We start from the raw sequence: 27,321 nt of genomic DNA, 5'->3' as shown, positions 1-27,321 counted from the left end.
TTTTGTCTTAGTTTCGCATATCTCTTATATAAACACTTCAATTACGAGATTTTCTGCGTAACAGTTCAGGCATACGTAGTAATAAGCTTTTCTTTTGTTTAAGCTTTTATATATCTCTCACGACACACTCTTGCATTTAAATTCGCTGAAATGGGTCATTTAATTTTCAGACATTGACAGTGTCATGTGAAATTTTATTTGAAATGCGAGCTAAAGAAGTTTAATGTGCTTTTGACTGGCACAGCGACAAATACCAGTCGTTCCGACGTGAAACCACGGTTTTACTAATTTTTAATTACCAGTAGCTTTGGCAAGAATTCACCGATGCTGTGGCAAGACAGACCTTGTACAGATGCAATCCATTTTATCTACAGGTTCGATGACATAATTAAGCAGACTGGTTCCAATTACAATGTACTTTAAGACTAACATTGATGTCAGCTCCAGCGAATTACCTATCACGAAACTCAGCTTTATTAACTTGATACAGTCGTTACAATATGCCTTCCTTGAACACCAGGGTCTCAGCTTCTAGATCTACCTGCATGCATTACGCAATAATTATCAAGATTGCTGGTAACACTTGTTAAATAATGTGGACTTCCCATTACTCAACAGGTAGAATACAGAACAGCTCCTACAAAATAACAAGAACTTTTGAAATGTAACAAGCTTTTGAATAACAGTAAGATCGACTCTCCCTCTAACATTAAGATAGATAATGAGGGATTGGATACACTATCACGCGGAAGGGTAAGATACACGAGATGAGCTTTACACCGCCGCGCGGATTGAGACGCTATGTCACTGATTGCGAGGCCCCTCCCGCCGGAGGATCGAGTTCTCCCTGGAGTACGGGTGTGTGTATGTTGTTCTTAGCGTAAGTTGAAGTAGTGTGTCAGCCTAGGAATTCACACACTTTAACATTTTCTGAGCTTTACACCATTCCTGTGACATACTGATTCGTGATACTCATTAAAGAAGTGCCGACAGAGCCGACACACACTGAGTAGAAGGAATGACAAATTCAGACTTCCAGCCAACCTTGTTAAATATGGGCAAAATAGTCGTGACCTAGATGTCCTGTACAAAACAATGAAACTGCCTAATATCTACTAAAAATTTAACAGTGCAAAACGCTTAAAGCAGAAGTTTCTAACCTTGGGAAACAATGCTAACATTAACGAAATACTGGAATCCACTAACGCAAGCGAACCGTTGTTAAAACTGATTGGGAATCTGGAGGCAGCAAACTATTATGCCTAGTACAGTACGGCAGTATGATAAAAGAAGCAATATGTACCCATTTTGATAAGCATTTCATATCACCAACAGAAAATGCAATACCGGCTATTGACATCCACCAAGATTACCACATCGTATCACTCAAAACCGTGAAGTTCAAATTTGACGAGGTCAAGGAGAAATAAATAAGCAAGGTACTCTTAACATTAAAAAACAAATACTCGGATGGTATGTCGAGCCCTGAAGAAAATGCATGGAAGGAACCACCAATTTACCTCGAATTGTATTAAGGAAAACATCTTAGTAGCCTAAAAGTAAGCAGGTAAATCAGTGCATAAGAGGCAAGTAACCTACAACAAGGCTTCAAACTACAGCCCATTATCATTGTTCCCTACCTTGGGCTTTCTGCTCATTTTACAAAAAAAAAAATGCAGCATGGCTTTAGGAAAGCCTGTAGACCATCCTGGATGAAGGAATGAGGAGAACAGGTATAATACTACATCTTTCCAAAGCCTCTAATTTAGTCAGTCGTGGGCTGCTCATGAACAAATTTAAGGCATACAACATCAAAGACTCGTCTATGCAGTCGCTGCCTACTACTACTACTACAATAATGTGTGAGTTCTTCCGCTCACATCTGGTAAGCTACGCTGATGACACCACCCTTTTACTTCACCAGCAAAGCTGAAATATTACAGTCGCTTGAAACTGAAGGAGTGACAGAAGCAATCACGTATTTTCTACATTGAAACCTGAATCCTGAAGTCAGTCAAACTCTGCTACTAACATTAAAATAACTTTCTCTGATGACTATGAAATAATGTATGTGATATTACGTAAGAAGACAAAGGTAACTAATTTCTTTGAGTCCATCTGAACAAAAATCTTCGTAAGGTAAACCACATTTATTCTGTATGCGGAAAAATTAGCAGTAGCTTCCATCTGATAAGCGAATTGGCAAAAGCAGTTCCAGCTCAAACCTGAAACATGGAATCATTTCTTAATTACGGTATTTAAGCGTGGGGCTGCGTAGCAGTCCTACACCTGAATACAATGGTGATATTTTAGAGAAGAGCAAAGAGGTTAATGCACATACCAGGGTCCGGAGAATCCTCGTGGGAAATCGTTGTCTGCCAAATATTTAACAATGTATTCCTTATATCTGTGTTAAGTTACTATAGTTCTTTGTGAATAGTAAAAACAGAGCATGCAAGTTCAGTGATATTCATAATTACGACACTAGAAGTAAAGGATGGCAAGTTCATGCAGAGGAGAAAATTAAATGTAACAACACACTATACATTAATGAGTATGAATGGTTCAACAAGCTGCCACACACTGTAAAAACCTGTGAAACAAACATGTTCCACAGAGAGTTAGCTTTCCTAGTAAACAGGCGTCTGCACTCAGTGAATTCTAAGCTGTAGGCCCTCGACTGCAGTATGTAATATAAAAAGATGAATGTATTATGTATCGCTACCGTATGTAAGTACTATTTATAAAAATTGATCCCTCAACTAACGCATGACGTTTCGAAAAGTGACCAGCTTAATGACGCTAACAGCACTTACTCTAACCAATACCACATCGACAGAAGTTTAGAGGAATGATTTCTGAACCATTCCGGCTTCAGACTAAGTGACAGCTGTTACTCTTCAAATGTGCACTGGAGTATGTTACGGGCGAATGGTACAAAGATAATCAAAAGAAAAGAATTGCATGTGCAACAAATTCAGCAAGTCTAAGCGGCTTGGGACTTGGCAATGCTCTTCCTCACCTAACGAACAATACTCAAGATACCATACAAGTTAAATCGCTACGAGAAACAGCACAGAAAATTGGTCTGAGCGTCATTTGAAAAACAACGTTAGGCTGACTTATCTGAATTGCAAATAAAATTACAATATAATAACAGGGAATCGAAACTAGGTTAAAGTTACGTATTGGACACCTTCCCTCCCCTGAAATCGTGGCCATGGTGACAAGGATTTGTAGCACAGTCCTTAGTCTGGGTTACGTTCTAAGATGGCAAAGCAAAGTAATGTGGAAGTAGGAAATATGGTTGTGGTAACATATTGACAAGACGCAAAGACTAATATATACATCTGTGCCATATAGAAAAATGGATGGAGCGGTCCAATACGCACCTTTTACGCAGAACTGTAGATAAATTTTAATATTTAGATGAAATCGTAATAAACAAATGAGAACGGAAAATGACAAAATAGAATAACTGAAGAAAGAAAAATACACTTCTAAAAAAACAATAAAAGACCTGTCTATATATGCTAAACAAACGCTATGAAACAGTTTCACAACCAGAAATAACATATGCAGCTGAAAAATATTCAGAGCTAACAGCAGAAATGGACCGAGGACACAAAGAATAATTAGTAAACACACAAACAATAGCAAGTAAATGGGCAATCAAAAATATACATACACCACACACAAAATCATTGGAGAATAGATCCAAATGAAACCATATAAAAAAAATAGAGCCATCAACGAGCACAATCAATAAGAACCGCGTATCATTTTCTGGACATCTCACGAGAACACCAGAGAACAGAATTTGTACAAAAGTAATAGAAAAGTTGTGGAACAGTAAGAGTAATATTAAATGGCTCACATAAATTAAGGAAGATACAAGAATTCCAAATTTTAGAATTAAAAAAATTACGGGAAGACAGGCAAAGCAGACTGCAAACTGAGATCATGATAACTACGGCAAGACTCATCTCACAAGAAGAAAAAGTATCCGAAAGAATGGAGAAATATTGACCACACGGGTGACTAAAACATCGTTTGTGTAACAAATTTTAACACTTTGTACAACCACTGTGTTATTAATCGCCTTGTTGAATTATTACTGAACAGTTATTGCAGAAGACCGACAAATTCTATAAACCTTTGTAAATTTAATGGGGGTAGTTCAATGAAGTCTAAAATAATAGTAATAAAAACGAAATAGCCGATGAAGCCGGTCGAATATGGAAATAATTCGTGTAATCTCAAATTTTTGTGCAGTGGCAGAAGAGAGTGCAATGAGCAATGTACTAAACATTCTGACAAGGGGGAGGATGAAGGAGCGAGCGTGAGGAAGGGAGTGTAGTCAGCCTTTCTGTAGCAACACGAGAACAGACCACTAGCAGAAATGCGTACCATTAAAAAATTAAACAGCATGAAATACACTACAAAAATGTTGTATTCATTTTTCTTGTCTCTGTTTGCACGGAAAGAGCGAGAGAATGTTGAAAAATCTCGCGTGATGAGCAGGCTATGTAGCTTAGGTGTTTCGTGTAGGCCCATCTGACTGAGGTTAAAGCGCGGTATTGCCGGCACACTCCTCTACCCTACCCCCCCCCCCCCCCCCCCATATCTTCGTTGTGTGGTGACAGACCGATCCGTTTCACAAAACGAGCTGTAGGTTAGGTTCCAAGGTCACAATTTGATAGAGAGCTGGCGTAATCGACGAATTTTAAAGGCAGATAGAGGTTGTAACAAATGACCGGTAGCGAAACCCCGTGTTTATATCCGCTCCATACTGAAAAATGGAACAGGTTGCAGTAAGTAACATTTACCGGTAAAGAGGCAGTTCCCGTGCTTGGTTCACCGGAAGTCGAATTGTTCGTCTCGACTTGACGTACACCACTGTAGTACGTTGTGTAAGCTACCGTTTACAGTTTACACCCTGCGGACCCCGCAATATGCTAGGCGTCCGCGAAAGGGAGGGGCGGTTACGGGAGAGGCATTACAGAATTCTCACTCGTTTACCACCGACTGCGCTTGAGAGGCTTAACAAAATCCAAATTATCAAGTCACTGTTTAAGCCGTAATATTTCCCATCACGGACGACAATACTACAACTACGTTGTAGTAAGGATGTTCCTAACCTGACTAATTATCCGCTCAGGCGTAAGATTAAATTTTTTGATGGGTAGAAAATAAAGGTTCTGCCATATCTAAATCACGAAAATAAATTACTACTATTATTGTTACTATTATAAATACAGCAAGTTTCTAATACTGAGTAGTTCCAACATTTTTTCAAATACTAGCATTAATGAATGACATACTGGTAGTTATTAGTTTAATAAAACACTTACAAAAATGAAATACAATTTAACTTTCGTGATTTTAAACAAAATTGTTCAAAGAAAATTTGTATGGTTAGTCTCTAATGTGGCTGCTGATGTATGAGGTGGGGGGGAGAGGAGTTACTAACATCAGTTTGCATTCGTGGGTAACATAGTTCTGAGATGAATTCTTTGCTAATAGAAAGTCTGCACCCCAGATTCTAGTAACTACTCGAGACGGTGACATTTTCCTATCACTGGGTAATTCAGGCTATGGGGGCGATGATCAACGTCAGTGGAACGTTACGGCACCTCTCAGCATATCCGTGTCCAAACAAGTTGCGTTATGCAACCAGTGGCCACACAGCTGTCCAAACAAGTTACGATAGGTAATCAAAGTCCACGGAAGCACTCGAACGAGCGAGGTGGCGCAGTTGTTAGCACGCTGGACTCTCATTCAGGAGGACAACGGTTCAAACCCGCGTCCTGCCACCAAGTTTTAGGTTATCTGTGGTTTCCCGACATTGCTCCAGGCAAATGCCGGCATGATTCCTTTGAAAGGGCACGGCCGATTTCCTTCCCCATCCTTGACACAATCCGAGCTTGTGCTCCGTCTCTAATGATCTCTATGTCGGTGGGCCACTAAACCTAATCTTCCTTCCTTCCAGAAGAACTATTGCACCTCTGTCACATGCTTCGGGCAGAATAACAGTGAATGAATGAAAGAAGCGTGTTCAGGGCGGTAGGGCCCCTTGAAGTCTCCCAGTCTGCTGGCGCAACATTGCCAACCTCGTTGTAGTGAAAGAAGGGAACGAGAACCGTCAAAGAGAAGATAGGATTTCGGATGGCACTGCAACAGAAATGAACCATAGTCCTCCTTCGCTCTTATTTATTAGTGGCAAGACCGCGAAATTCGTAAGGGCAGTTTACATTTATTTCCGCGCTTGCGCTGTGATAAATTCGTTCGCCTTCCACATCCACACTACCCAGCGCGTACTGCCTCCTACGATATCCCTCCCCGCCGCCCGTGTGGCCGCGCGGTTGTAGGCGCTACAGTCTGGATCCGCTCGACCGCTACGGTCGCAGGTTCGAATCCTGCCTCGGGCATGGATTTGTGTGGTGTCCTTAGGTTAGTTAGGTTTAAGTAGTTCTAAGTTCTAGGGGACTGATGACCACAGCACTTAAGTCGCATAGTGCTCAGATCCATTTGATACCCCTCCCCCCTCCACCGCGTTCGATCCGCCACTACATTTCATTAGGCTATAATGCCCTAAAATAAACATTGATGTCCGTTCCCTGCCTTTTCCCGAAAAGCTGAAAAAATATTAAGCCACGTTTACTCTGTTTCGAAACTTCCGTTCTCTCAGCCTTCAACACAGACCTTTGGAGTTGGATGGTTAAGAAATTGGAAGTCGAATGACGGAAAGAAAATCTCTAAACCAAAAATAAACAGCGCAGCCACTGCCAACTAAACAAACAAAAATATCAACCATTATCGAATCTGAACTGTCAAAAGAATATCTTAAAATGTACTTTGTTTTTTATACTAAATGTCCAAGAAAACGTTCGCAATGAAACCGCTATTAAGCGTCTCAGAAGGAAGTTTTAATGAGTGAGGAATCTAGACATTGCTCGATTTCCTTTTTTCTATTCATCACACGTTCAAAACATCAACTAATATGTGTACTCTGTCACTTGGGCTAAGAAATTTAGCTATTCCCAGAATTCCCATATTCCATTGGGAATTTGAAAACAGTGCAGACGACAATTTACAAGAAATATAAGTGAGTTCACTTACTGTGGCTGCTAGCTCCAACACCACCACCAGCAACAACATTCACTCCAAACACCACACTCCAAAGAAAAAAAAAAAAACTTCAGCAGCGAAACCAAGCACTTCTATACTCCAGCACCTGAGTAAAGCAAGAAGAATGAGTCACAGCTCTTCCTTCCGTCGGTCGTAGCCGTCAGCCTGATCACGTGACTCGCCAGCAGCGCCTCTCGTGGCGCCTCACTCTCCGACCGTCCGACAAATTGGCCGACCCGTGTGTCGGTGTTTTGACCGACCGACCGACTGGCGAACTTTCACTGTCGGGCGCGTCGCACCACTCGACAGCCGACCCAACAGACTGTGTCGAGTGTAGCGCGATCGTGCCAACCGCCCTACTAAAATTCATGTTTTGACACAGGGCGCGAAATTGAATACTGTTCTAATATACGTGTCGATGTCCAAGGTGGATCAAGGTTTAAGGACAGAGGTTTTAAAGAAATTTGCTGATGTATGCGCAGCACGTGGTGCGAGGAGTATAGCTATGAAATGAAGCACTTGTTTAATTTTTTAACGAACACATAAGGGTTTCTCTATGTGCAACACGACGTTAAGTCTGTCGGCCATCTTTACTTCTGTTTTTAGGTTTTATTTCCGATATTTACAGGAAATGGAATCTAAAAACCGAAATATCGACATTCCTTGGACGTTAATTCATAAAATGTACTTGCTTCATTGTTGTCAGTATTGAAAAAGTCGAGCCTATATCCACGCCATCTACTATGTAGAGCAGAGGGTGGGATTAATTTTTTTTACAATTCTAACAGTTGCTAAATGCTTCATTTCTAACGCATCTGTTGTACTTTTTAGATGACGCGCGCCGCCACCATGTGTAGTCTTTGTTCTTCGAATATAAAACGAGTCTCTGAGATTTGCAGGTTATCTTGTTTTAATTGATAATGTTTTTACGAACGTCTTTTGTTTTATTTATTTTGCCGTACCACGATGTATTTTCTCAGTCAATTATAAATGACGTTGCACATTTCAGAAATAATTTTAGTTAATAACTGTGGCGATAGAAAAGCACTGAATTTTACGTCTGCTGCCATTGGCGAGAAATCGTAATATACGTAGCTAACAGTCTCTCCTCGGAGTTTACAATCTCTCTCAGAACTGCATTATTTTTCCTTAAGAATGGTTTTAAGATGTTCAGCAGTTCCGAAATGCACGATTCACCCATTCATAAATAATACTAAAATTATCGGCTCCCAGCCTGAAGGTGGGTGGGTGAATTTCTGCCCTTGCGTTCGCCACTTTTTTTCCTTTTTACCTTTAAAACTGCGAAAGCAAACCCCGTTTTTGTTTCTGTGAAAAACCGAGCGGGATCTCGTAGGACATAAACTCAATGAACTAAAGATAAAATAAATTTCGACAATAGGCCCGCAATAGAATCTCTGATTGCAGTCGGTCGGGACGCGTGTAGGCTGTCACGGAATTGGTCTTCTGTCAGCCGACAAATTGGTGCGTGTGTAGGGGCCTCGTATACGCCTTAATCTACGCAAATATTGTTCGTTTATACTTGAAGCAATGACAAATGCGACTTCCCTGCTTTCCCACGCTGAGATGCCTCTGTTTCCTTTGCCTGGTCTCTGATGACAGCCAAAGCAGCCGGATAAATGTTTTCGTCCTGGCACAAATTTTAATTGTCCGCAGATCATGGTCGTGCGGTAGCATTCTCGCTTCCCACGCCCGGGTTCCCGGGTTCGATTCCAGGCGGGGTCAGGGATTTTCTCTGCCTCGTGATGTCTGGGTGTTGTGTGATGTCGTTAGGTTTAAGTAGTTCTAAGTTCTAGGGGACTGATGACCATAGATGTTAAGTCCGATAGTGCTCAGAGCCATTTGAACCATTTGAACAAATTTTAATTACTTCCGGATGAACGATGGAGAATCGTTCGCAAAGTATGGCGCACAGGTTCTTAGTGACACCAAGTTCCGTGGCCAAATTGTGGTATCCATAGATCTGGGCAAATATTAATTCCAATTTCGTAGTTGGAGGAGTAGGAGGTTAAAGTTTAACGTCCTGTCTACAACGAGACGTAGCACAAGCTCGGACTATGGAAGGATGGAGTAGGATAGTCGGCCGTGCCCTATTAAAGGAACCATCCCGGCATTTGCAGTAACCAGTTTAGGCAAATCATGGAAAACCAATATCTGAATGGCTGGGCGCAGGTTTGAACTGTCAACCTACCGATTGCGAGTTCAGTGTCCTAACCACTGCGTTATCTCGCACGATAATTTCGTAGTAGTTTCAAGAAACGGTTCTGAGGCTACAAGCAAACCGCGACAGAACGTGCTCAGCTGCCCAACCGAGCTTGTCTCAAACATTGCCAGTAATTCTCCAGTGGGTGTGGCCAGTGAGCTGTCGTAATGTCTCCATCGCTATACTACATACTTGGCAAGGTACAGTATCCAAATCCTTCAACGCTGCAGTCAGAAGCCCGTTATGAGATATCGGAATCTGCTGCTGCGAAATCTTGTTTTTCGAGCCCTTTCTCTCATTCAATTATTCTCAGAGACTCATTGTCAGTAAAGGATCCTACACATGCTCCGGTTTATCGTCCGAACGATAAACTGTGCGTGTGAAGATTGTTGGCCGACCGACCGACTAATTGTACGTGAGTAGGCTTGTCGGTCATAAGACCGACCGATGTTTCGTTGCGGTCGGTTGGTTAGGTACGACCAGCAAACAGCAGCAAGGCCCGCCCCACGGCCCCATTCCGCCTACAAATTACGTGGTGTGTAGTCTGTCGTGCAAACCGCAAGACAACAGTTCCTTTGCACTCACTACGCGCGGGATTTAATGCCGTCCAAATGCGGCTAACGTGACAGTGTGCGAGGCAGACGAAATTTTGATAACACAGTTTCTGGAAATTTTTCGAGACGTCTGTGGGACGCGTCGTGCGAGGAGTATAGCAATAGAGTTGCAAGAAATGAAGCGATTCTTTCAATTTTAACGAATCCATAATGGTCTCATGTATCAACCAGAGAAAATAAAAGATACACACCTTTGTGAATAACTGTCAGTCGTCTGTCTGTTTGAAATTAAGTCTGAAAACCAAAACAGACACAGATTAGATTTTTATTTCATTCCCGATACGTATCGAAATTAGAACCAAAAATTCGAATTATAGACAATCGGCGGACTTTTATTCATGAAATACCCTCGGTTCGAAGTGTTACAAAAATCCAACATATCGCCATCCCTCCTGCTTTGACTGGCAAACTGAAGGGCTTTCCCCAAGTTCTAACAGCTGCTGAGTGCTTCATTTTTTATAAATACGTTGCTGAATTTATTACATAATGTGCGCCGCTCCTATTTGCAGTGTACCTTCTTATAATTTGAAATGAGTTTCTTGAACTTACAGGGGATATCATTAATATTACATAAGTACATAAGTTGATAAAGTTTCCACGAACATAATTTATTTAATTTTCGTTTTGATCTTGCTTTATCACGACATTTGTTCTCAGGCAACTATGAATCACCTCGCAGGATTCCAGAATCGTTTCAGATAATAACTGTGGGGGCCACTCGCGCTGCATCTGAGGTCCACGTAACTTCCGCCAGTGGCCAGAAATCGTGATGTACCTATCGTTTGACGACGTTAAGAAGCTCCGAAAAGCATTTTTCATCCAATCTTAAATAACTCCGAAAATCTTCGTGTCCCAGCTCCATAAGTAACACAGCGTAGGTGCATTTCATGCATTGCATTATCCATTTGTTTGCCCACAGCTTTTATCATGGCTTTTTTCTGGTCTTGTTAGTTCGAAAACAGCCAAGCCACATCCGAATTCTTTTCCTGTTGGATACTAAGCGGTATCTCATAGAACAGAACGTCACAACCAGCGCTAGGAGCCGGGCGGCGCACAAGTAATTGAGTGTAGTCGGCCAGAACGTGCGTTGTGTAGACCACCCTGAAATCTGTCTGTCGGTCGATAAAGTGTGTGTGTGTGGAGAAAAACGTTTAAAGAACTGTGGCTCACGTTTAAAAGAAAAGTTGACCAAGCATTTGATCGATATGTAGGTAGTGGAACATTTGATGATCGGGCAGGCTAGTCCTGCATGGCCGAGTAATCGAGCACAGAATGCGAGCCGTGCTGAGCACAGCCTACCCGCACATCCTGCCCGCACTGTTTGCAGTGGCCGAGCGTAGAGGCCGTGGCCGAGTCCCGCACAATGTTTGACTCCAAAAATGTTAAACGCGTCTTTATCCCTGCGCGATTACCTCTAGCGCAGGCTTCTCATTCGTGGTGTGTTCGTAATCACGCAGAGTGAGGAAGTGCAGTAACAAGTAATACTGAAACCAATGCGTAAACGTAGAAGAAATAGGAGAGTCTAAAAAGCGAATTAAGGAATAAATATCTGTTGTAAACTAAAACAGAAAGTCTACAGAATATGTGTCGTGCGTAAACTGATCGACGTTACTGTGTTTCTAGTCGAGAACAACTCATTTAAACAAATACTGTTGTAAGACATCCCACTCTGATACATCTTCAGAAATGTAGGTAGTAGTAAAAAACAACAGCGAAGTTTGTTGCAATGTGTGCTAAAGAGATGACACCTTTCAGACGTTAGAGGTGTTTCTGATGAAGGTTTCAAACAAATAGACCAAGAATTAATTCATATGAGTGCACTTTATCGAGAAGTCAGCGTTTCAGACGTTATGTCAACTATTTCTGCTGTAAGTAGACAAGTCAAAGAAGGGGCTTCTTGCAGCCCGAAACCGAATAAGGCCTTCTGCTATTAAGCAAGTTATTAATAAGAAATTGTCTACGACAGTTGATATGCGGACTGGTTCGTATGAAAGGTGCATTACTTGACACTTACAGCATATTACATAAACACAGATTGGTCTCTTTTGAATAATGTTTTATTTATAACCGAATTCCCGGACGTTAAGCTGACGGACGTTAATACTATGAAAGACCCGCAAGAGAGGATGACTGATACGAAAATTTCGCCAGACATGTTGCATAGTTTTGTTTTTGTCTCCGACCAGGGTCCCAATACAATAAGAACTTTGGAAAATCACGAAAGCCTCCTCTGTAGTGCTCATTGTACAACAGCACTCAGCCACATTTGCGATGTTAAATGATAGAAAGAAAAGTTTCTTCTGTTCGTGCTTGGAGCCAAAGTTCCGCACACGCTGGTACAGTTTGTGCACTATGCTAGAGTCCGTGCACACACTGTGTTATGAATTTGCTGCTTTAGTGAAGGATAAGAATTACACTTACAGATTACAGGGGTATGAGAATGAAGCCCCTCGTGAACCATGGACCTTGCCGTCGGTGGGGAGTCTTGCGTGCCTCAGCGGTACAGATGACCGTACCGTAGGTGCAACCACAACGGATGGGTATCTGTTGAGAGGCCAGACAAACGTGTGGTTCCTGAAGAGGGGCAGCAGCCTCTTCAGTAGTTGCAGGGGCAACAGTCTGGATGATTGACTGATCTGGCCTTGTAACATTAACCAAAACGGCCTTGCTGAGCTGGTACTGTGAACGGCTGAAAGCAAGGGGAAACTACAGCCGTAATTTTTCCCGAGGACATGCAGCTTTACTGTATGGTTAAATGATGATGGCGTCCTCTTGGGTAAAATATTCCGGAGATACAATAGTCCCTCATTCGAAGGTCCGGGCGGGGACTACTGAAGAGGACGCCGTTATCAGAAGAAAGGAAACTGCCTTCTACGGATCGGAGCGTGCAATGTCAGATCCCTTAATAGGGCAGGTAGATTAGAAAATTTAAAAAGGGAAATGGAGAGGTTTAAGTTAGCTATAGTGGGAATTAGTGATGTTCGGTGGCAGGAGGAACCAGACTTTTGGTCAGGTGAATACAGGGTTATGAATACAAAATCAGATAGGGGTAATGCAGGGGTAGGTTTAATAATGAATATAAAATAGGAGTGCGGGTAAGCTACTACAAACAGCATAGTGAACGCATTATTGTGGCCAAGATAGATACGAAGCCCACGCCTACTATAGTAGTACAAGTTTATAAGCCAACTAGCTCTGCAGATGATGAAGAACTTGATGAAATATATGATGAGATAAACGAAATTATTCAATTAGTGAAGGGAGACGAAAATTTAAAAGTCATGGATGACTGGAATTCGATAGTAGGAAAAGGAAGAGAAGGAAACGTGGTAGGTGAATGTGGATTGGGGGTAAGAAATAAAAAAGGAAGCCGCCTGGTAGAATTTTGCACAGAGCATAACTTAATCATAGCTAACACTTGGTTCAAGAATCATAAAAGAAGGTTGTACACATGGAAGAAGCCTGGAGATACTAGGAGGTATCAGATGGATTATACAATGGTAAGACAGAGATTTAGGAGCCAGGTTTTAAATTGTAAAACATTTCCAGGGGCAGATGTGGATTCTGACCACAATCCATTGGTTATGAACTGTAGATTAAAACTGAAGAAACTGCAACAAGGTGGGAATTTAAGGAGATGGGACCTGGATAAACAGAGTTTCAGGAAGAGCATAAGAGAACAATTGACAGGAATGGGGGAAAGAAATATAGTAGAAGAAGAATGGGTAGATTTGAGGGATGAAGTAGTGAAGGCAGCAGAGGATCAAGTAGGTAATAAGACGAGGGCTAGTAGAAATCTTTCTGTAACAGAAGAAGTATTGAATTTAATTGATAAGAGGAGGAAATATAAAAATGCAGTAAATGAAGCAGGCAAAAAGGAATACAAACGTCTAAAAAATGATATCGACAGGAAGTGCAAAAGTGCTAAGCAGGCATGGCTAGAGGACAAATGTAAGGATGTAGAGGCTTACCTTGCTAGAGGTAAGATAAGTACTGCCTACAGCAAAATTAAAGAGACCTTTGGAAAAAAGGGAACCACTTGTATGAATATCAAGAGCTCAGATGGAAACCCAGTTCTAAGCAACGAAGGGAAAGCAGAAAGGTGGAAGGAGTATATAGAGGGCCTATACAAGGGCGATGTACTTAAGGGCAATATTATGGAAATGGAAGAGGATGTAGACGAAGCTGAAGTTGGAGATATGATACTGCGTGAAGAGTTCGACAGAGCACTGAAAGACCTGAGCCGAAACAAGGCACCGATAGTCGACAACATTCCATTAGAACTACTGACAGCCTTGGGAGAGCCAGTCCTGACAAACCTCTACCGTCTGGTGAGCAAGATGTATGAGACAGGCGAAATATCCTCAGACTTCAAGAAGAATATAATAATTCCAATCCCAAAGAAAGCAGTTGTTGACAGATGTGAAAATTACCGACTATCAGTTTAATCGGTCACAGCTGCAAAATACTAACACAAATTCGTTACAGACGAATGGAAAACCTACTAGATGCCGACCTCGGGGAAGACAGTTTTAATTCCGTAGAAATATTGCAATACGTGAGGCAATACTGACTTTACGACTTATCTTAGAAGAAACATTAAGGAAAGGCAAACCTACGTTTCTAGCATTAGTTGACTTTGAGAAAGCGTAGGACAATGTTGACTGTAACACTCTCTTTCAATTTCTGAAGGTGAAATAAAGGGAGTGAAAGACTATTTACAATTCGTACAGAAAGCAGATGTCAGTTACAAGAGTCGAGGGGCATGAAAGGGAAGCAGTGGTTGGAAAGGGAGTGAGACAGGGTTGTAGCCTCTCCCCAATGCTATTCAATCTGTATATTGAGCAAGCAGTAAAGGAAACAAAAGAAAAGTTCGGAATAGGTATTAAAATCCATGGAGAAGAAATAAAAACTTTGAGGTCCGCTGATGACATTATAATTCTGTCAGAGACAGCAAAGGACTTGGAAGAGCAGTTGAACGGAATGGACAGTGTCTTGAAAGGAGGGTATAAGACGAACATCAAGGAAAGCAAAACAAGGATAAAGGAATGTAGCCGAATGAAATCGGGTGATGCTGAGAGAATTAGTTTAGGAAATGAGATGCTTAAAGTAGTAAATGAGTTTTGCTATTTGGGGAGCAAAACGATGGTCGAAGTAGAGAGGATATAAAACGTAGACCGGCAATGTCAAGAAAAGGATTGCTGAAGAAGAAAAATTTATTAACATCAAGTATAGATTTAAGTGTCAGGAAGTCATTTCTCAAAGTACTTGTATGGAGTGTAGCCATGTATGGAAGTGAAATATGGACGATAATTAGTTTGGACAAGAAGAAAATAGAAGCTATCGAAATGTGGTACTATAGGAGATTGCTGAAGATTATATGGGTAGATCACATAACTAATGAAGAGATGTTGAATAGAATTGGGGAGAAGAGTTGTTTGTGGCACAACTTGACAAGAAGAAGGGACCGGTTGGTAGGACATGTTCTGAGGCATCAAGGGATCGCAAATTTAGCATTGGAGGGCAGCGTGGAGGGTAAAAATCGTAGACAGAGACCAAGAGATGAATACACTAAGCAGATTCAGAAGGGTGTAGGTTGCAGAAGGTACTGGGAGATGAAGAAGCTTGCACAGGATAGAGTAGCATGTAGAGCTGCATCAAACCAGTCTCAGGACTGAAGACCACAACAACAACAACGAGAATCAATTTGCAGGAAGTATTGCAGGAGGCACATATGAATTAGAAGGCAAAAAGTAATCTACAATCCAGTTAGTTCTTCTTTGCTTTTACAAACTGCAGAAAATCTGCAGCGTCAAAGAAGTGAATGTGAGGTAGCTGAATTACTGCAGTTACAAGTTCTGTTTCATCACGATACGACGAAAAAATAGATTCGTAATTAACTAGTGCAGCTGATTATTTGGCAGACATGTATTTCTTAAGAAGAGGAACAAGGGATTAAAAATGAGGTCCTGACTTTTCACGTCCAACCGTAAAATTGCTACATTCGTTTTGCTGTGTTATGTTGCCTCAATATGTTTAACACAAATGAAAAATACGAACTTCTTGGCACTGTGTGACGAATGTGTGGAAGCAGTTCAGGTGCAACGTGCAACAATAAACGTAGTCATTTTGTGTAGTTGGTGTATAGTCTCTCGTAGCGAAACGAAGAAGAGGGCGCAAATTAAAGTACAGATGCTCCCAGAGTCACAGAGTCAGGCAGCAGTAGCCGCTCGCGAAACAAGCAGCGAATTTTATATCATCATCTGTGTGTTTTAATAGTTTACTTTCCTGTGATTCTGGGTGTTTATCTAATATTTAATAGGCACAGTTCTCGTGTTTTCGTTTGCGTCGGAAAGCAAATCGATTTTGTGACATATTACAAGTTCCTAATCGGGGGCGAATTATTTAGTTTCACCTGAGTGCATCGGTAGTTATGTTTTTGAATCTCTGCGTGTTAATCTAATTTATTAGACAGAGTTGCTGCGTTTTCGTCTGGGTCTACAGTAGAGTTGCGCAGCACGTGTCGATAGTCCGTTTATGTGCATACTTAAATTTTCCACAGTCTTTAGTATGGACAGGGACTACGATTGTTCTGTGCGGATGTGAGCCGATTTGGCGACACTTAGCTCTGTGACGGCTCTTCGGTTACACAGCCTGAGGCAGCAGTGGATGGGCACCACTGTTGAGGGCCGGCCGTGGGGATCCGACGGACGTCCAGGCGAGTCCTCCCATCGGTCCTCCCCGGTGGACAGCCCAGTTACTGCTCGCACTGAGGTCGATCCCTCACCTGTGGTCGAGTGGGAGGTCGCCCCGGGCTAGCAGGCCTCACGTAAGGCCTGCCCGGTCTGTCTGACAAACAGGTTCCACGTGCTGTCTGTCGCTGAGCCACATGCTGTCGCCTGTCCTGTTTCAGAGGAAACCTCTCGGCCTGCAAGATCTGGTGGGATTGTTGGTAGTTGCGAGCTCCGACGGTATGATCGTTATGGGGCCCCTCGGGGACATGGCTGCCATGAAGGGAAAGAAAACCAATGTGCACTCAGTGTGCAAACCGGGTGGAGTCATTCCAGATGTGGAATGGGTCCTCCTGGATGTACAGGGTGCAGCCAACTGCAGGTGGTGGCTCACGTCGGTACCAATGATGTGTGTCACTTTGGATCAGAAGAGATTCTCTCTTGTTTCGGCTAACAAAAATGGTAAAGGCTGCCAGTCTTGCTTACAAGATGAAAGCAGAGCTGACCATCTGCAGCATAGTCGATAGGACAGATTGCAGACATCTGGTACAGAGTTGAGTGAAGGGTCTCAATCAGAGGCTCAGACGGTTCTGCGACGGTTCATCGACTTGCGCCAGATGGTGGTTGAGTTTCGGGTTCTACTTCAGGTGCCCGCTATACGCAGGAGGCGGCTACACAGGTAGCAGGGGCTGTGTGGCGTGGACTGGGCGGTTTTTTCGGCTAGAGGGTCTCGGGAAAACACAAGACGGCTTCAGTCACAAAGGGTGCAGGCCGAACACAGGGGGAACGTAGATACAGGAACCATCAGTATAACAGTTGTAATTTGTTGGGAAAGTACCAGAGCTCCAAGCACTAATAGAAAGCACTGATGCTCAAATCGTTATAGGCACTGAAAGTTGGCTAAAGCCGGAGGTAAGCTAGGCCGAAATTTTTGCGAAGAACCTAACGGTGATCCGAAAGGATAGGCTAAACACGGTTGGCGGTGGCGTGTTTGTTACTGTTAGAAGTAGTTTATCTTGTCTCGAAATTGAAGTAGATACTTCCTCTGAGTTAGTATGGGCGGAGGTCATTGTTGGCAACCGGAATAAAATAATTGGGTTCTTTTGCCGACCTCCCAATTCAGATGATTCAGTTGCTGAAACGTTCACAGAAAACTTGAGTCTGATTTCAAACACGTACATGACTCTACGACTACAGTCGGAGGTGACTTTAATTTGCCATCGATATGTTGGCGGAAATACATGTTTCATTCCGGAGGTACGCATAAAACATCATCCGAAATTGTGCTAAACGCATTCTCTGAAAATTATCTCGAGCAGCTAGTTATGAGCCCTCGCGAATAGTAAACGGTTGTGAAAACACACTTGACATTTTAGCAACAAATCATCCTGAGTTAATAACGAGCATCAAAACTGATACACGGATTAGTGAACACAGGGTTGTCGTAGCGAGACTGAATATTGTAACCCCCAAAACCTTCAGAAATAAAGAAAGATAACCTATTCAGAAAATCAGATAAAAATTCACTTGCCGCCTTTATGAGGGACAATCTCCACTCCTTCCAAATTAATGATGTAAGTGTAGACTAGGTGTGGCTTAAATTCAAAGAAATAGTATCGGCAGCAATTGAGAGATTTATACGAAATAAATTAACAAACGTCGGAGCTGATCCTCCTTGGTACACTAAACGGGTCAGAACATTGTTGCAGAAGCAACGAAACAAACATGCCAAATTTAAACAGATGCAAAATCCCCAAGACTGGCGATCTTTTACAGAAGGTCGAAATTTAGCGCGGACTTCAATGCCTATAACGAAACTTTGTCTCGAAACCTGGCAGAAAATCCAAAGGCATTCTGGTCGTATGTGAAATATGTTAGCGGCAAGAAACAATCAATGCCTTCTCTGCGCGATAGCAATGGAGATACTATCGAAGTCAGTGCTGCGAAAGCAGAGTTACTAAAAACTGCCTTCACAAAAGAAGACGAAGTAAATATTCCAGAATTCGAATCAGGAACAGCTGCCAACGTGAGTAATGTAGAAGTAAATATCCTCGGAGTAATTAAGGAACTTAAATCACTTAATAAAAGCAAGTCTTCTGGTCCAGACTGTATATCAATTAGGTTCCTTTCAGAGACTGCTGATGCATTAGCTTCATACCTGACAATCATATACAACCGTTCGCTCGACGTAAGATCCATACCCAAAGACTGGAAAGTAGCACAGGTCACACCAATATTCAAGAAAGGTAGTAGGAGTAACACATTAGATCACAGGCCCATATCGTTAACGTCGATATGCAGCACGATTTTGAAACATATATTGTGTTCAAACACTATGAATTACCTCTAAGAAAACAGTGTATTGACACACAGTCAAGATGGGTTTAGAAAACACCGTTCTTGTGAAACACAGCGAAACACATGCGAATAGCATGAAGTGTTGAGTGGTACTGACAAGGGATTTCAGATCGATTCCGTATTTCTGGATTTCCAGAAGGCTTTTGACACTGTACCACACAAGCGGCTTACAGTGATATTGCCTGCTTATGGAATATCGTCTCAATTATGTGACTGCATTGGTGACTTGGTGTGAGAGAGGTCACAGTACATAGTAACTGACGGAAAGTCATCGAGTAAAACAGAAGTGATGGCGTTCCCCTAGGTAGTGTTATATGCCCTTTGCTATTCCTTATCTATATAAACGATTTTTGAGACAATCTGAGCAGCCGTCTTCGGTTGTTGCAGGTGACGCTGTCGTTTATCGACTAATAAAGTCATCATAATATCAAAACAAACTGCAAAATGATTTAGAAAATATATCTGAATGCTGCGAAAATTGGCAGTTGTCCCTAAATAACGGAGTGTGAGGTCATCCACATGAGGGCTAAAAGGAATCCATTAAACTTTGATTTCACGGTAGACCAGTCAAATATAAAGGCTGTAAATTCAACTAAATACCTAAGAATTACAACTACAAGGAACTGAAATTGGAAGGAACACATAGAAAATGTTGTGGGGAAGGCTAACCAAAGACTGCGTTTTATTGGCAGGACACTGAGAAAATTTAACAGATCTACTAAGGAGAGTGCCTACACTACGCTTGTCCGTCCTCTTTTAGAATAGTGCTGCTTGCATCACTCATATAAAATGTTCGTTAGTAACGGAGAACGCCTCTTACAGGGAAACCAACACATATCAGCCGTGTTTGACATGCGAAATTAAGCCGTCACTAACTCTATAAATAGGACATCTGTCTATCAGATGTATATACATGGGGATTCAGTACCTCACAAATACGTGTCTCTAACTTTACAATCACCGTAGATATGAAACTGAAGACTCGATTTTATGACCAAGATGTGGCAGATGAATTGAGTGCGTCGCATATGTCTTGGTCCGCCTAGAGGAAAGTGCCGAAACAGGATGGGCATCACTCAACTAGAAGTTTACTCTGCAGCAGACGTTTGCTTGGCATAAATCCCACTAGGCACACTGCACAGATACGCCAATTCACTCATTATAGTAACATTAGATTGGTAATCAGTTTATTTTAAAGTTCTACTGATAAAAAACCTATTTTGTGGAGTTCTGAGTGAGATATAGTATATTAAATTTTTGGTTTTATTACACAATAATCCATTAGAGGCGCTGAGAACCATAAAGCACATCATCGTCAACTGGAGACTAGCGTTTACTCACGCTATGGTGGGTCAGGTTTACCTGTTCTGTAGGCCCACATTACACTGTATCTGAACATCCGCTAAAATCTGTCTCACTGGTTCCTCTGATATTCACTTAACTTTGGAGGCCGAGGACATTGTGCTTTTGGCCCCCGTGGCTTTCAGCGCCTCATTTGTATTCTGGTGAAGTGACCTTGCTGGTAGGTAGCACTTCTTGACTTTAATAATTTCCGCAAACGGTTCTTTGTATTTGGTTGTTTACTGTGCAGGAATCGGCTTTCCTGTGCAGTGTCAACATTAACTCTTTGATGAAACTGTATTAAGCGCTAACAGAAAAAAAAATTACTAGGAAAAGTTAGCCGCAAAGGAAGTGGGGCCTCTCTGACCACATTAGGGATCTAGTACAATTTTACGAAAAAATAAGAAAAGAACGACAACTCCTACTCACAGAAAATGGCGGAACGGAGAGTAGCGAAAGCCTAAACATTATTTCGTTCTTATCATAAACTGTACTTTATTGCGTACAAAACAACAAAATTCCACAGAAACTGTTCCTTCTTTTTTTCAGACAAGTTATGCACATTATTATTATTATTATTATTATTATTATTATTATTATTATTAATATTATTATTATGGTCAGCAACGGAAGTTGTATAGATATGTTGATAAGCATAACTGTTGTACAGCAGGCACTATTAATTTCGCGCTGGTCCCGGCGGAGGTTCGAGTCCTCCCTCGGGCATGGGTGTTTGTGTTTTTCCTTAGGATAATTTAGGTTAAGCAGTGTGTAAGCTTAGGGACTGATGACCTTAGCAGTTAAGTCCCATATCGTTTCACACACACATTAATTTCGCACTCTCATATTTCTCTGAATTTCAAAATTTGTGAACTTCCAGAATGTACACCAACGAGCCGAAACTGATCAAGAGATTCCGGTACTATGATATAATGAAGATACAGATATTCGAGAAGAACTTTGTGGTTATTTTAAATCGCGCATGCAAGAAAGATGAATTAGTTGGGGCAGCACTGGATGGTGCAGTGGAAAGCGTACCCACGACAGTTGTGTTGGACACAGATGCAGGTGTTAACGTCCATGACGCGCATTGTTTTAAAATTGTAATCAGTGAAACTCGTGTACGGACAATGCCACTCCAAAACTGTACAGTCTCATGTGCTATTGGCGCCAAGGGGCAATTAGTTGGGTGACTGTGGAATGTGAGGACGGAAGAGTAGCATGTACAGCCCGCGCACAATACGGTAGCCGAAGCGCAGTGACCAGTTTTCGTCCAAAGTGGTGGGAAAGTTCATTTGTTTGTTCCGAAGGGGGTGTCCACTGTCTTTGTCTCTTTACGTCGGCGAAACAGAATAGAGGCGTACCGATTTTACTTAAGCTATTCGGTAAAAAAGTTCATTTTTGCGTTACTTATAGCTTATAATTGTGTCAGCTTCATGATAATGTGCACATCATTCGTTGATGGTCATAGTTATGGTGATATTTGCACGGAAGTAAGACACTGCGCGAATTACGAAAAAGTCGCTACGATTTTACATTTGGTAGATATTACGTTATATGTTTCGCTGTATTAAATTTAGCTAAAGTACTGAATTTGTCTTTAGACTTAGGAGTTGGTCTCCATCTGTCATTGATCTCGAAAAAGTTGATCTGACATAGCACACTCACTTACGACCCGCTAGCAATAAAGCCAGGGCATAATATGGGCAACATTCCTCATATTTCCTAAACGGTTTGAGATATCGAAATGAGATTTTGGCAAATGACAGCACGCGAAGAGGAGACTATTTTTCCATACGGTTGTCAGGCAGAACTGCATCATTTACCGTGTTATGCCACTAACCACAGACGCAATTTTTAAGGGCCATCGATAGCTGGTGAAAGGAGAAATGCTACAGGTTTTGAAACAATATAAGTGAAGATATTACTTGTTTATTTTTGTACCGAGGCTGTGCTTTTTCGTAAGCTACTGACTTTCCTGTTCCTCACTTCCTTAACAAACTTCGTAAAACTCTGTTTCAGAACACAGGGTAGCGAGATGAAACTGTAAGCTCTGCCGTGTTTTAGGAAAAGAAGCAAAAGTTAAATGTGTCAGTTTTACTCAAAATTCGCCACTCGTGACGCTTCTCTGAATGTTACAAATCGTTAACAAGCCAGGCGAAAACAAATTCAGCGGAGTTCTTTTTAACTACCAACGAAAGCAGTGGTGACAGATCTTCTTGAATGGTCGCCATACAAGTGTGGGCTCCACTGAATACTTAACAAAAGTTACGGCCGTACCCTTCAGTGTAGAAGGGCGCTACCCCTCCAGCGCCTTCCACCACCACCACTCACTCTCTCCATACGTTATTATTCTGCGCGGACTCGACGTTTCTCGCTGTAAAGAATTTGTCTCCTGTCTGTTAGGCTCGGAATTTCTGGTTGGAGGTTACGCAAAGATCGACTTTCCAAACGGAACTTGGCATTTAGTAGTAGGTGGTAGGAAATTAGTTTTAAGTTCATTAAGGATCTCGTGGCACTTAGTGCGAGAAAGTGAAGGTCAAAGTCTCAAAGTGATAGGAACTAAGGCGCAGTAGGGCAGTACTGTGTTCGTAATGCACTGGAACGTCAGAACATAGAGGCTCGCATGAGTATTTTTTCCTGTATTCAAACGAAAATAACACAATCCTAGCATTTAACAGAACAACAAAAGGCTCAAATACTTAATTTGCTAAATAATATTCAAATGTGTTCTCAAATGATCCTCGCATTATTAAGGAGTACCAATATCACTTGCAGGTAGTTCCATATCAAATGTATTATTCGCGCAAACTGAATTGACATCTGGCGCAGTAGCGACTTTAAATGGGAAATGCCTTTAGGTCACTCACCGCGCGCCATATTAGTCTGTACACACTGTATCGTCATGCGAGCTATTCCATTCCCTGGGCCGGACGGGCGGTGGTGAAAGAAATGCACGAGGAATATCCAGTATTTGTATATAATTTCACTTCATACGTTACTTGCTATGATTGGACTTATTATGAATTAAGTCTGACGAATTCTTCTTTTAAGAATGAAAGTGCTTCTGTAATTTTTAAGTATGCTTCTTCAAGGATGAATGAACTTCTCGTAATTAAGTATGGAATCTAAATATTTGTGTATAATTCTTGACAGTCACAGACAGATCCAGCTGTGCTAATCTCACGGACTAACGTACATATGCAAACATATTTGAATAAGAACTGATTAAGATTTGGACACAAGCTTTGAAGCGGTAGAAGTGTTTTGTTTCATAGACTACACAGTGGCATGTAAAGCTATGATCTGCAGACACGTCCTGAACAATAGGCTACAATGGTTAATCCCAAATAATTTGGAAAGTACTAATTTATGACAGAGATACGTGGTATGTGAATGAATATTAAAACGTGTAAAACATAAAATGATAATTTCCCTGTAAGCGCAGCCAGCATGAGTAGGATATACTGCCAAGCACAGAGAAGTAAAAAAGCGTTTGCTACGCAAGCAATGCACAAACCTTAAGTTTTGTTTATTATGACAAACGCTTTGTGCAGGAACAAGTAATTAAGTACGTTTCTAGTGAATTGTTCTGTTTGAATGAAGCAAGATCATAGTACTAGTTGAAAAATCTAGCAATGAGTTGCTTATCGCCATGTCTTGTCAATCTCTTAACTAGGCAAAATTTCTCTTTGTGTATCGCTGGATGCACATTATTCATTCGCGTACGCGGTGGACCACGTTTTGCTCTGGTAATTTAGCTTCTTTCGTAGACACCATAATTTCTACGCAAGTAAAGTGCGAAAAGTGGCGCCCTGAACGACGGAAAACACGACTTTATTTTATGAAAGACATCTCACAGGTAAACGTCAGGCCACTGAACGGAGCCACTAAGTACATGACCCATTATTATGACAGTATAAAAATCTTGTATATACAACTCCACTGCAAATATCGCAAAAGAGAGATATTAAATGTGTAAATAATTTTAGAGTTGTATCAAGTTTCACGTACTGTGATAACAAAATATTTGAACAGCAACTATTTGATTGGCAAGGTAGATAGAAGCTCCTAAGAAAAGAGACGCAGTGATTCTGTATGTACTGCAGTTTAAAACCCACTATGAAGCTCACGACACTCATTTAAGTGATGCTGAAAGACTCCACAAGCATAAGCAGATAACACATTTGAAAGCCCGCAGTAGTACGTGAATTTGTACTCACCTCTGCTGCGTCGGATTGTGGAAGTAATCGGCTGACGAACGCTTTTCATCCAGTGTGTCTTCATAACTTTTGTTGCGCGAAACCACAAATAAACACATGTGATGAAGGTGGTACCGCGGAAACCAACTGACGTCTGCCGTATTGTTACTCGGTAACAGTGCTTAATGTGCCGACTATTGTTGTCAGGTACGATTGTGTTCGTTTAACGCGCAAAAACTTTAAAGACCAAACATACGTGTGTCCTACAAGAACGCTCAACTACTGATTGTGGAGGACACTTTCGTAATATGCTTCGCTGAGTACTGAACTACAAGCAACACGCTGAGAGAGATTGTTTAGTGAGAGCCATGCGGAGTTCTGACAGGTGACAGTGATGCCAACGTACACGTAACAAGAAAACGGAAGTTCTCACTTCACGAAATGAATGAACAGGAGTAACTACGTATAACCTACATTAAACTTTTGACAAGACAAGTACACTAAGCAAAATTCTTTTCAGGGCCGCAAGCGCGTAACGAATGTGTTTCGTCTCCCTGATGCTGCCCTTAATTTGCTTCGTATAAACGATGCTGAGCTGCGAAGCAGAGCGCAGCCCCCGACACGCCGTGGCAGCCCTGGTGCGAGCAGCAGGCGTTTGTTCGTATCAAGCAGCTTGTGTGCAGGCAGAGCTGCAACAGATGACAGAGGTCGGCGACTGCCTGATCTCCGTATCAATTAGATAGAGCAGAAGACTTAATTGCTGACGAGGGTCACATTGGTCTAAAGTTTAAGAACTTTATTACAATTTGTAAACTGTGGAACCAAAAATAGCTCAGATTTCAAAACAATCAACACGATAACTTTGATAACACAAAGCGAAAAAATTAAGTACGAAATTCTGTTTTTTGTAACGGTACCTTTCGATAAAATTGTAAATATGGAGCAATTTTTTTATGTTAAACTGAGTAAACTGGATGGAAATTTTATCCCTCGCTGCGTTTCTTTTTTTAGAGGTGGGGGGTGGGAGGGAACGGGGGCTTTTTTCCCGTCTGCTGCACCCAGGGGCGAGGGATGGAATCAGACAAAATGAAACGCCACATAAACACAACTGTTCACTTGTGCCTCATAAAGTCGAAAGTAGATATAGTAAAAACGTCTAATCCAAGGTAAACCTTCAAATAAAGACTGATAATTTATCGATCAGCGCACAGATACCAAATAATTCGTACTTTATTACATGATTAAAGCAAAACTAAAATATTTTTTAATATAGTTTACTATCAGAAAATCAAAACTAAATCGTTTAAAAAGAACAAAACTCTTTTGCCAAATATTTAAGCGAAAATGTGTCTACTAGTTGGTAACTGTTTGAATGCCCAAACTATGTTCTGTTCATTACATAACTTCGTGCACTCAAGGGGCCCCTAAAACGTTATACATGATTGTTATTTACGAAGGACATTTATGCATCGCCCCCACAGTGATTTCAAAACCATATTTATAGAAATCTATTAATACTGTATTTTATAGTAAAATAGTATTTTCTTCTTTTTCACATAAAGAAATAAGATTTTTAATTAAAATCATTTGGCTAGAGGCATTTGCTAAGTGAACGAAGCGGAAATGAAAAATGTATAGTGTCGGTAAACAAATAAGCGATCATTATGTACTTCATTTATTCTGGCACTACGGTGGCGCTTATATCTGTCGGGTATCTCATAGTGTAAGCATCTGCTCGTATGTTCCTCTGTATTTACTCAAACATATGGTATTTACCGGAAATCTGTGAGTCGAGTTTATTTAAAAAGCAAACCTCTCTGATTTTTGTGATACAACTATTACTATGTATGAATTACTATTACTATGTATTTCTGTTGACAGCCAGTAAAGAAAGGACTATGACGAATTGATCGAGGGTAGAACCAAGGTATATAGAAAATGCAGGTAGGCCATTCCGGCCCCAAGCGAGTAAAAAAGTCCCAGACGCCCTTGCGCGCCTTGACGTCACGGAGAGGACGCTGCAGTGCTGTGAATTCAGTGGAACACGGGAGTGGCAGAGTGCATCCCAAAGAGTAGTTTGTTTTGAGACAGTCACTGTAACTGTGCCATGGCACATTGCAGTAATACTGCTCGAACGACGACGGACGTTATTTATCACGTTTTTCGCAAGGATGAGCACTTGCAACGTGAATGGACAGTTCGATGCAAACGCAAGGACAAAGTGAACGTGAAAACTGCACGTGTGCGTTCAGCTCATTTTCGGCTTGAAGATTGTGAACGGGATCTGAGAAATGAGCTTCTAGTGTTACCTTCAAGAAAGAAGTTATTACCAACAGCAATCCCCTGCATAAACATTCCGAAATGACATGGAGAAGAAATTGCGGAAAGCAGTGATGCAAACGAAAGGGTAAGACGTCTGCACATACATAACACTGTAAATAATTGAAACTGAAAAATTACCGTAATGCAAATGAATTAACATAAATGCAACGCTTTTTGATGCATTACTGTACTGCTTTACTGGAGGGAATGATTATATTGTACAGGCAATAAATAATGTTGCTCAGGTGTATTTGCTTTTCCTCCTGGATATAATAGCTTCATTTGTCGTAGAAATAGCCCTATTTTTACGTATTCTCGATATGTTAACTATTTTAGAGCTAGTATATAGTTCAAATGACAAAATCAGCATATTTCGCGTAACTTGTTTAGCTTTACTTCTG

The 27,321-nt window shown here is 41.4% G+C and overlaps 1 protein-coding gene across 1 annotated transcript in view; it reads left to right on the top strand.

The window, feature by feature from the left end:
- LOC126416534 (axoneme-associated protein mst101(2)-like) overlaps nucleotides 1-25,337 on the top strand; it is a 58,566-nt gene extending 33,229 nt beyond the window's left edge. The window contains exon 2 of the mRNA XM_050084280.1: nucleotides 25,119-25,337. Within this exon, the coding sequence (XP_049940237.1) occupies nucleotides 25,119-25,337 (219 nt within the window). The remainder of the gene's footprint in view (nucleotides 1-25,118) is intronic.
- Nucleotides 25,338-27,321: the final 1,984 nt, after the last annotated feature.

Source organism: Schistocerca serialis, chromosome 8, assembly GCF_023864345.2.
Source record: "Schistocerca serialis cubense isolate TAMUIC-IGC-003099 chromosome 8, iqSchSeri2.2, whole genome shotgun sequence".
NCBI lineage: Eukaryota > Metazoa > Arthropoda > Insecta > Orthoptera > Acrididae > Schistocerca > Schistocerca serialis.
The sequence above is the reverse complement of the archived record's forward strand: the minus strand, read 5'-3'. Positions and strand labels throughout refer to the sequence as shown.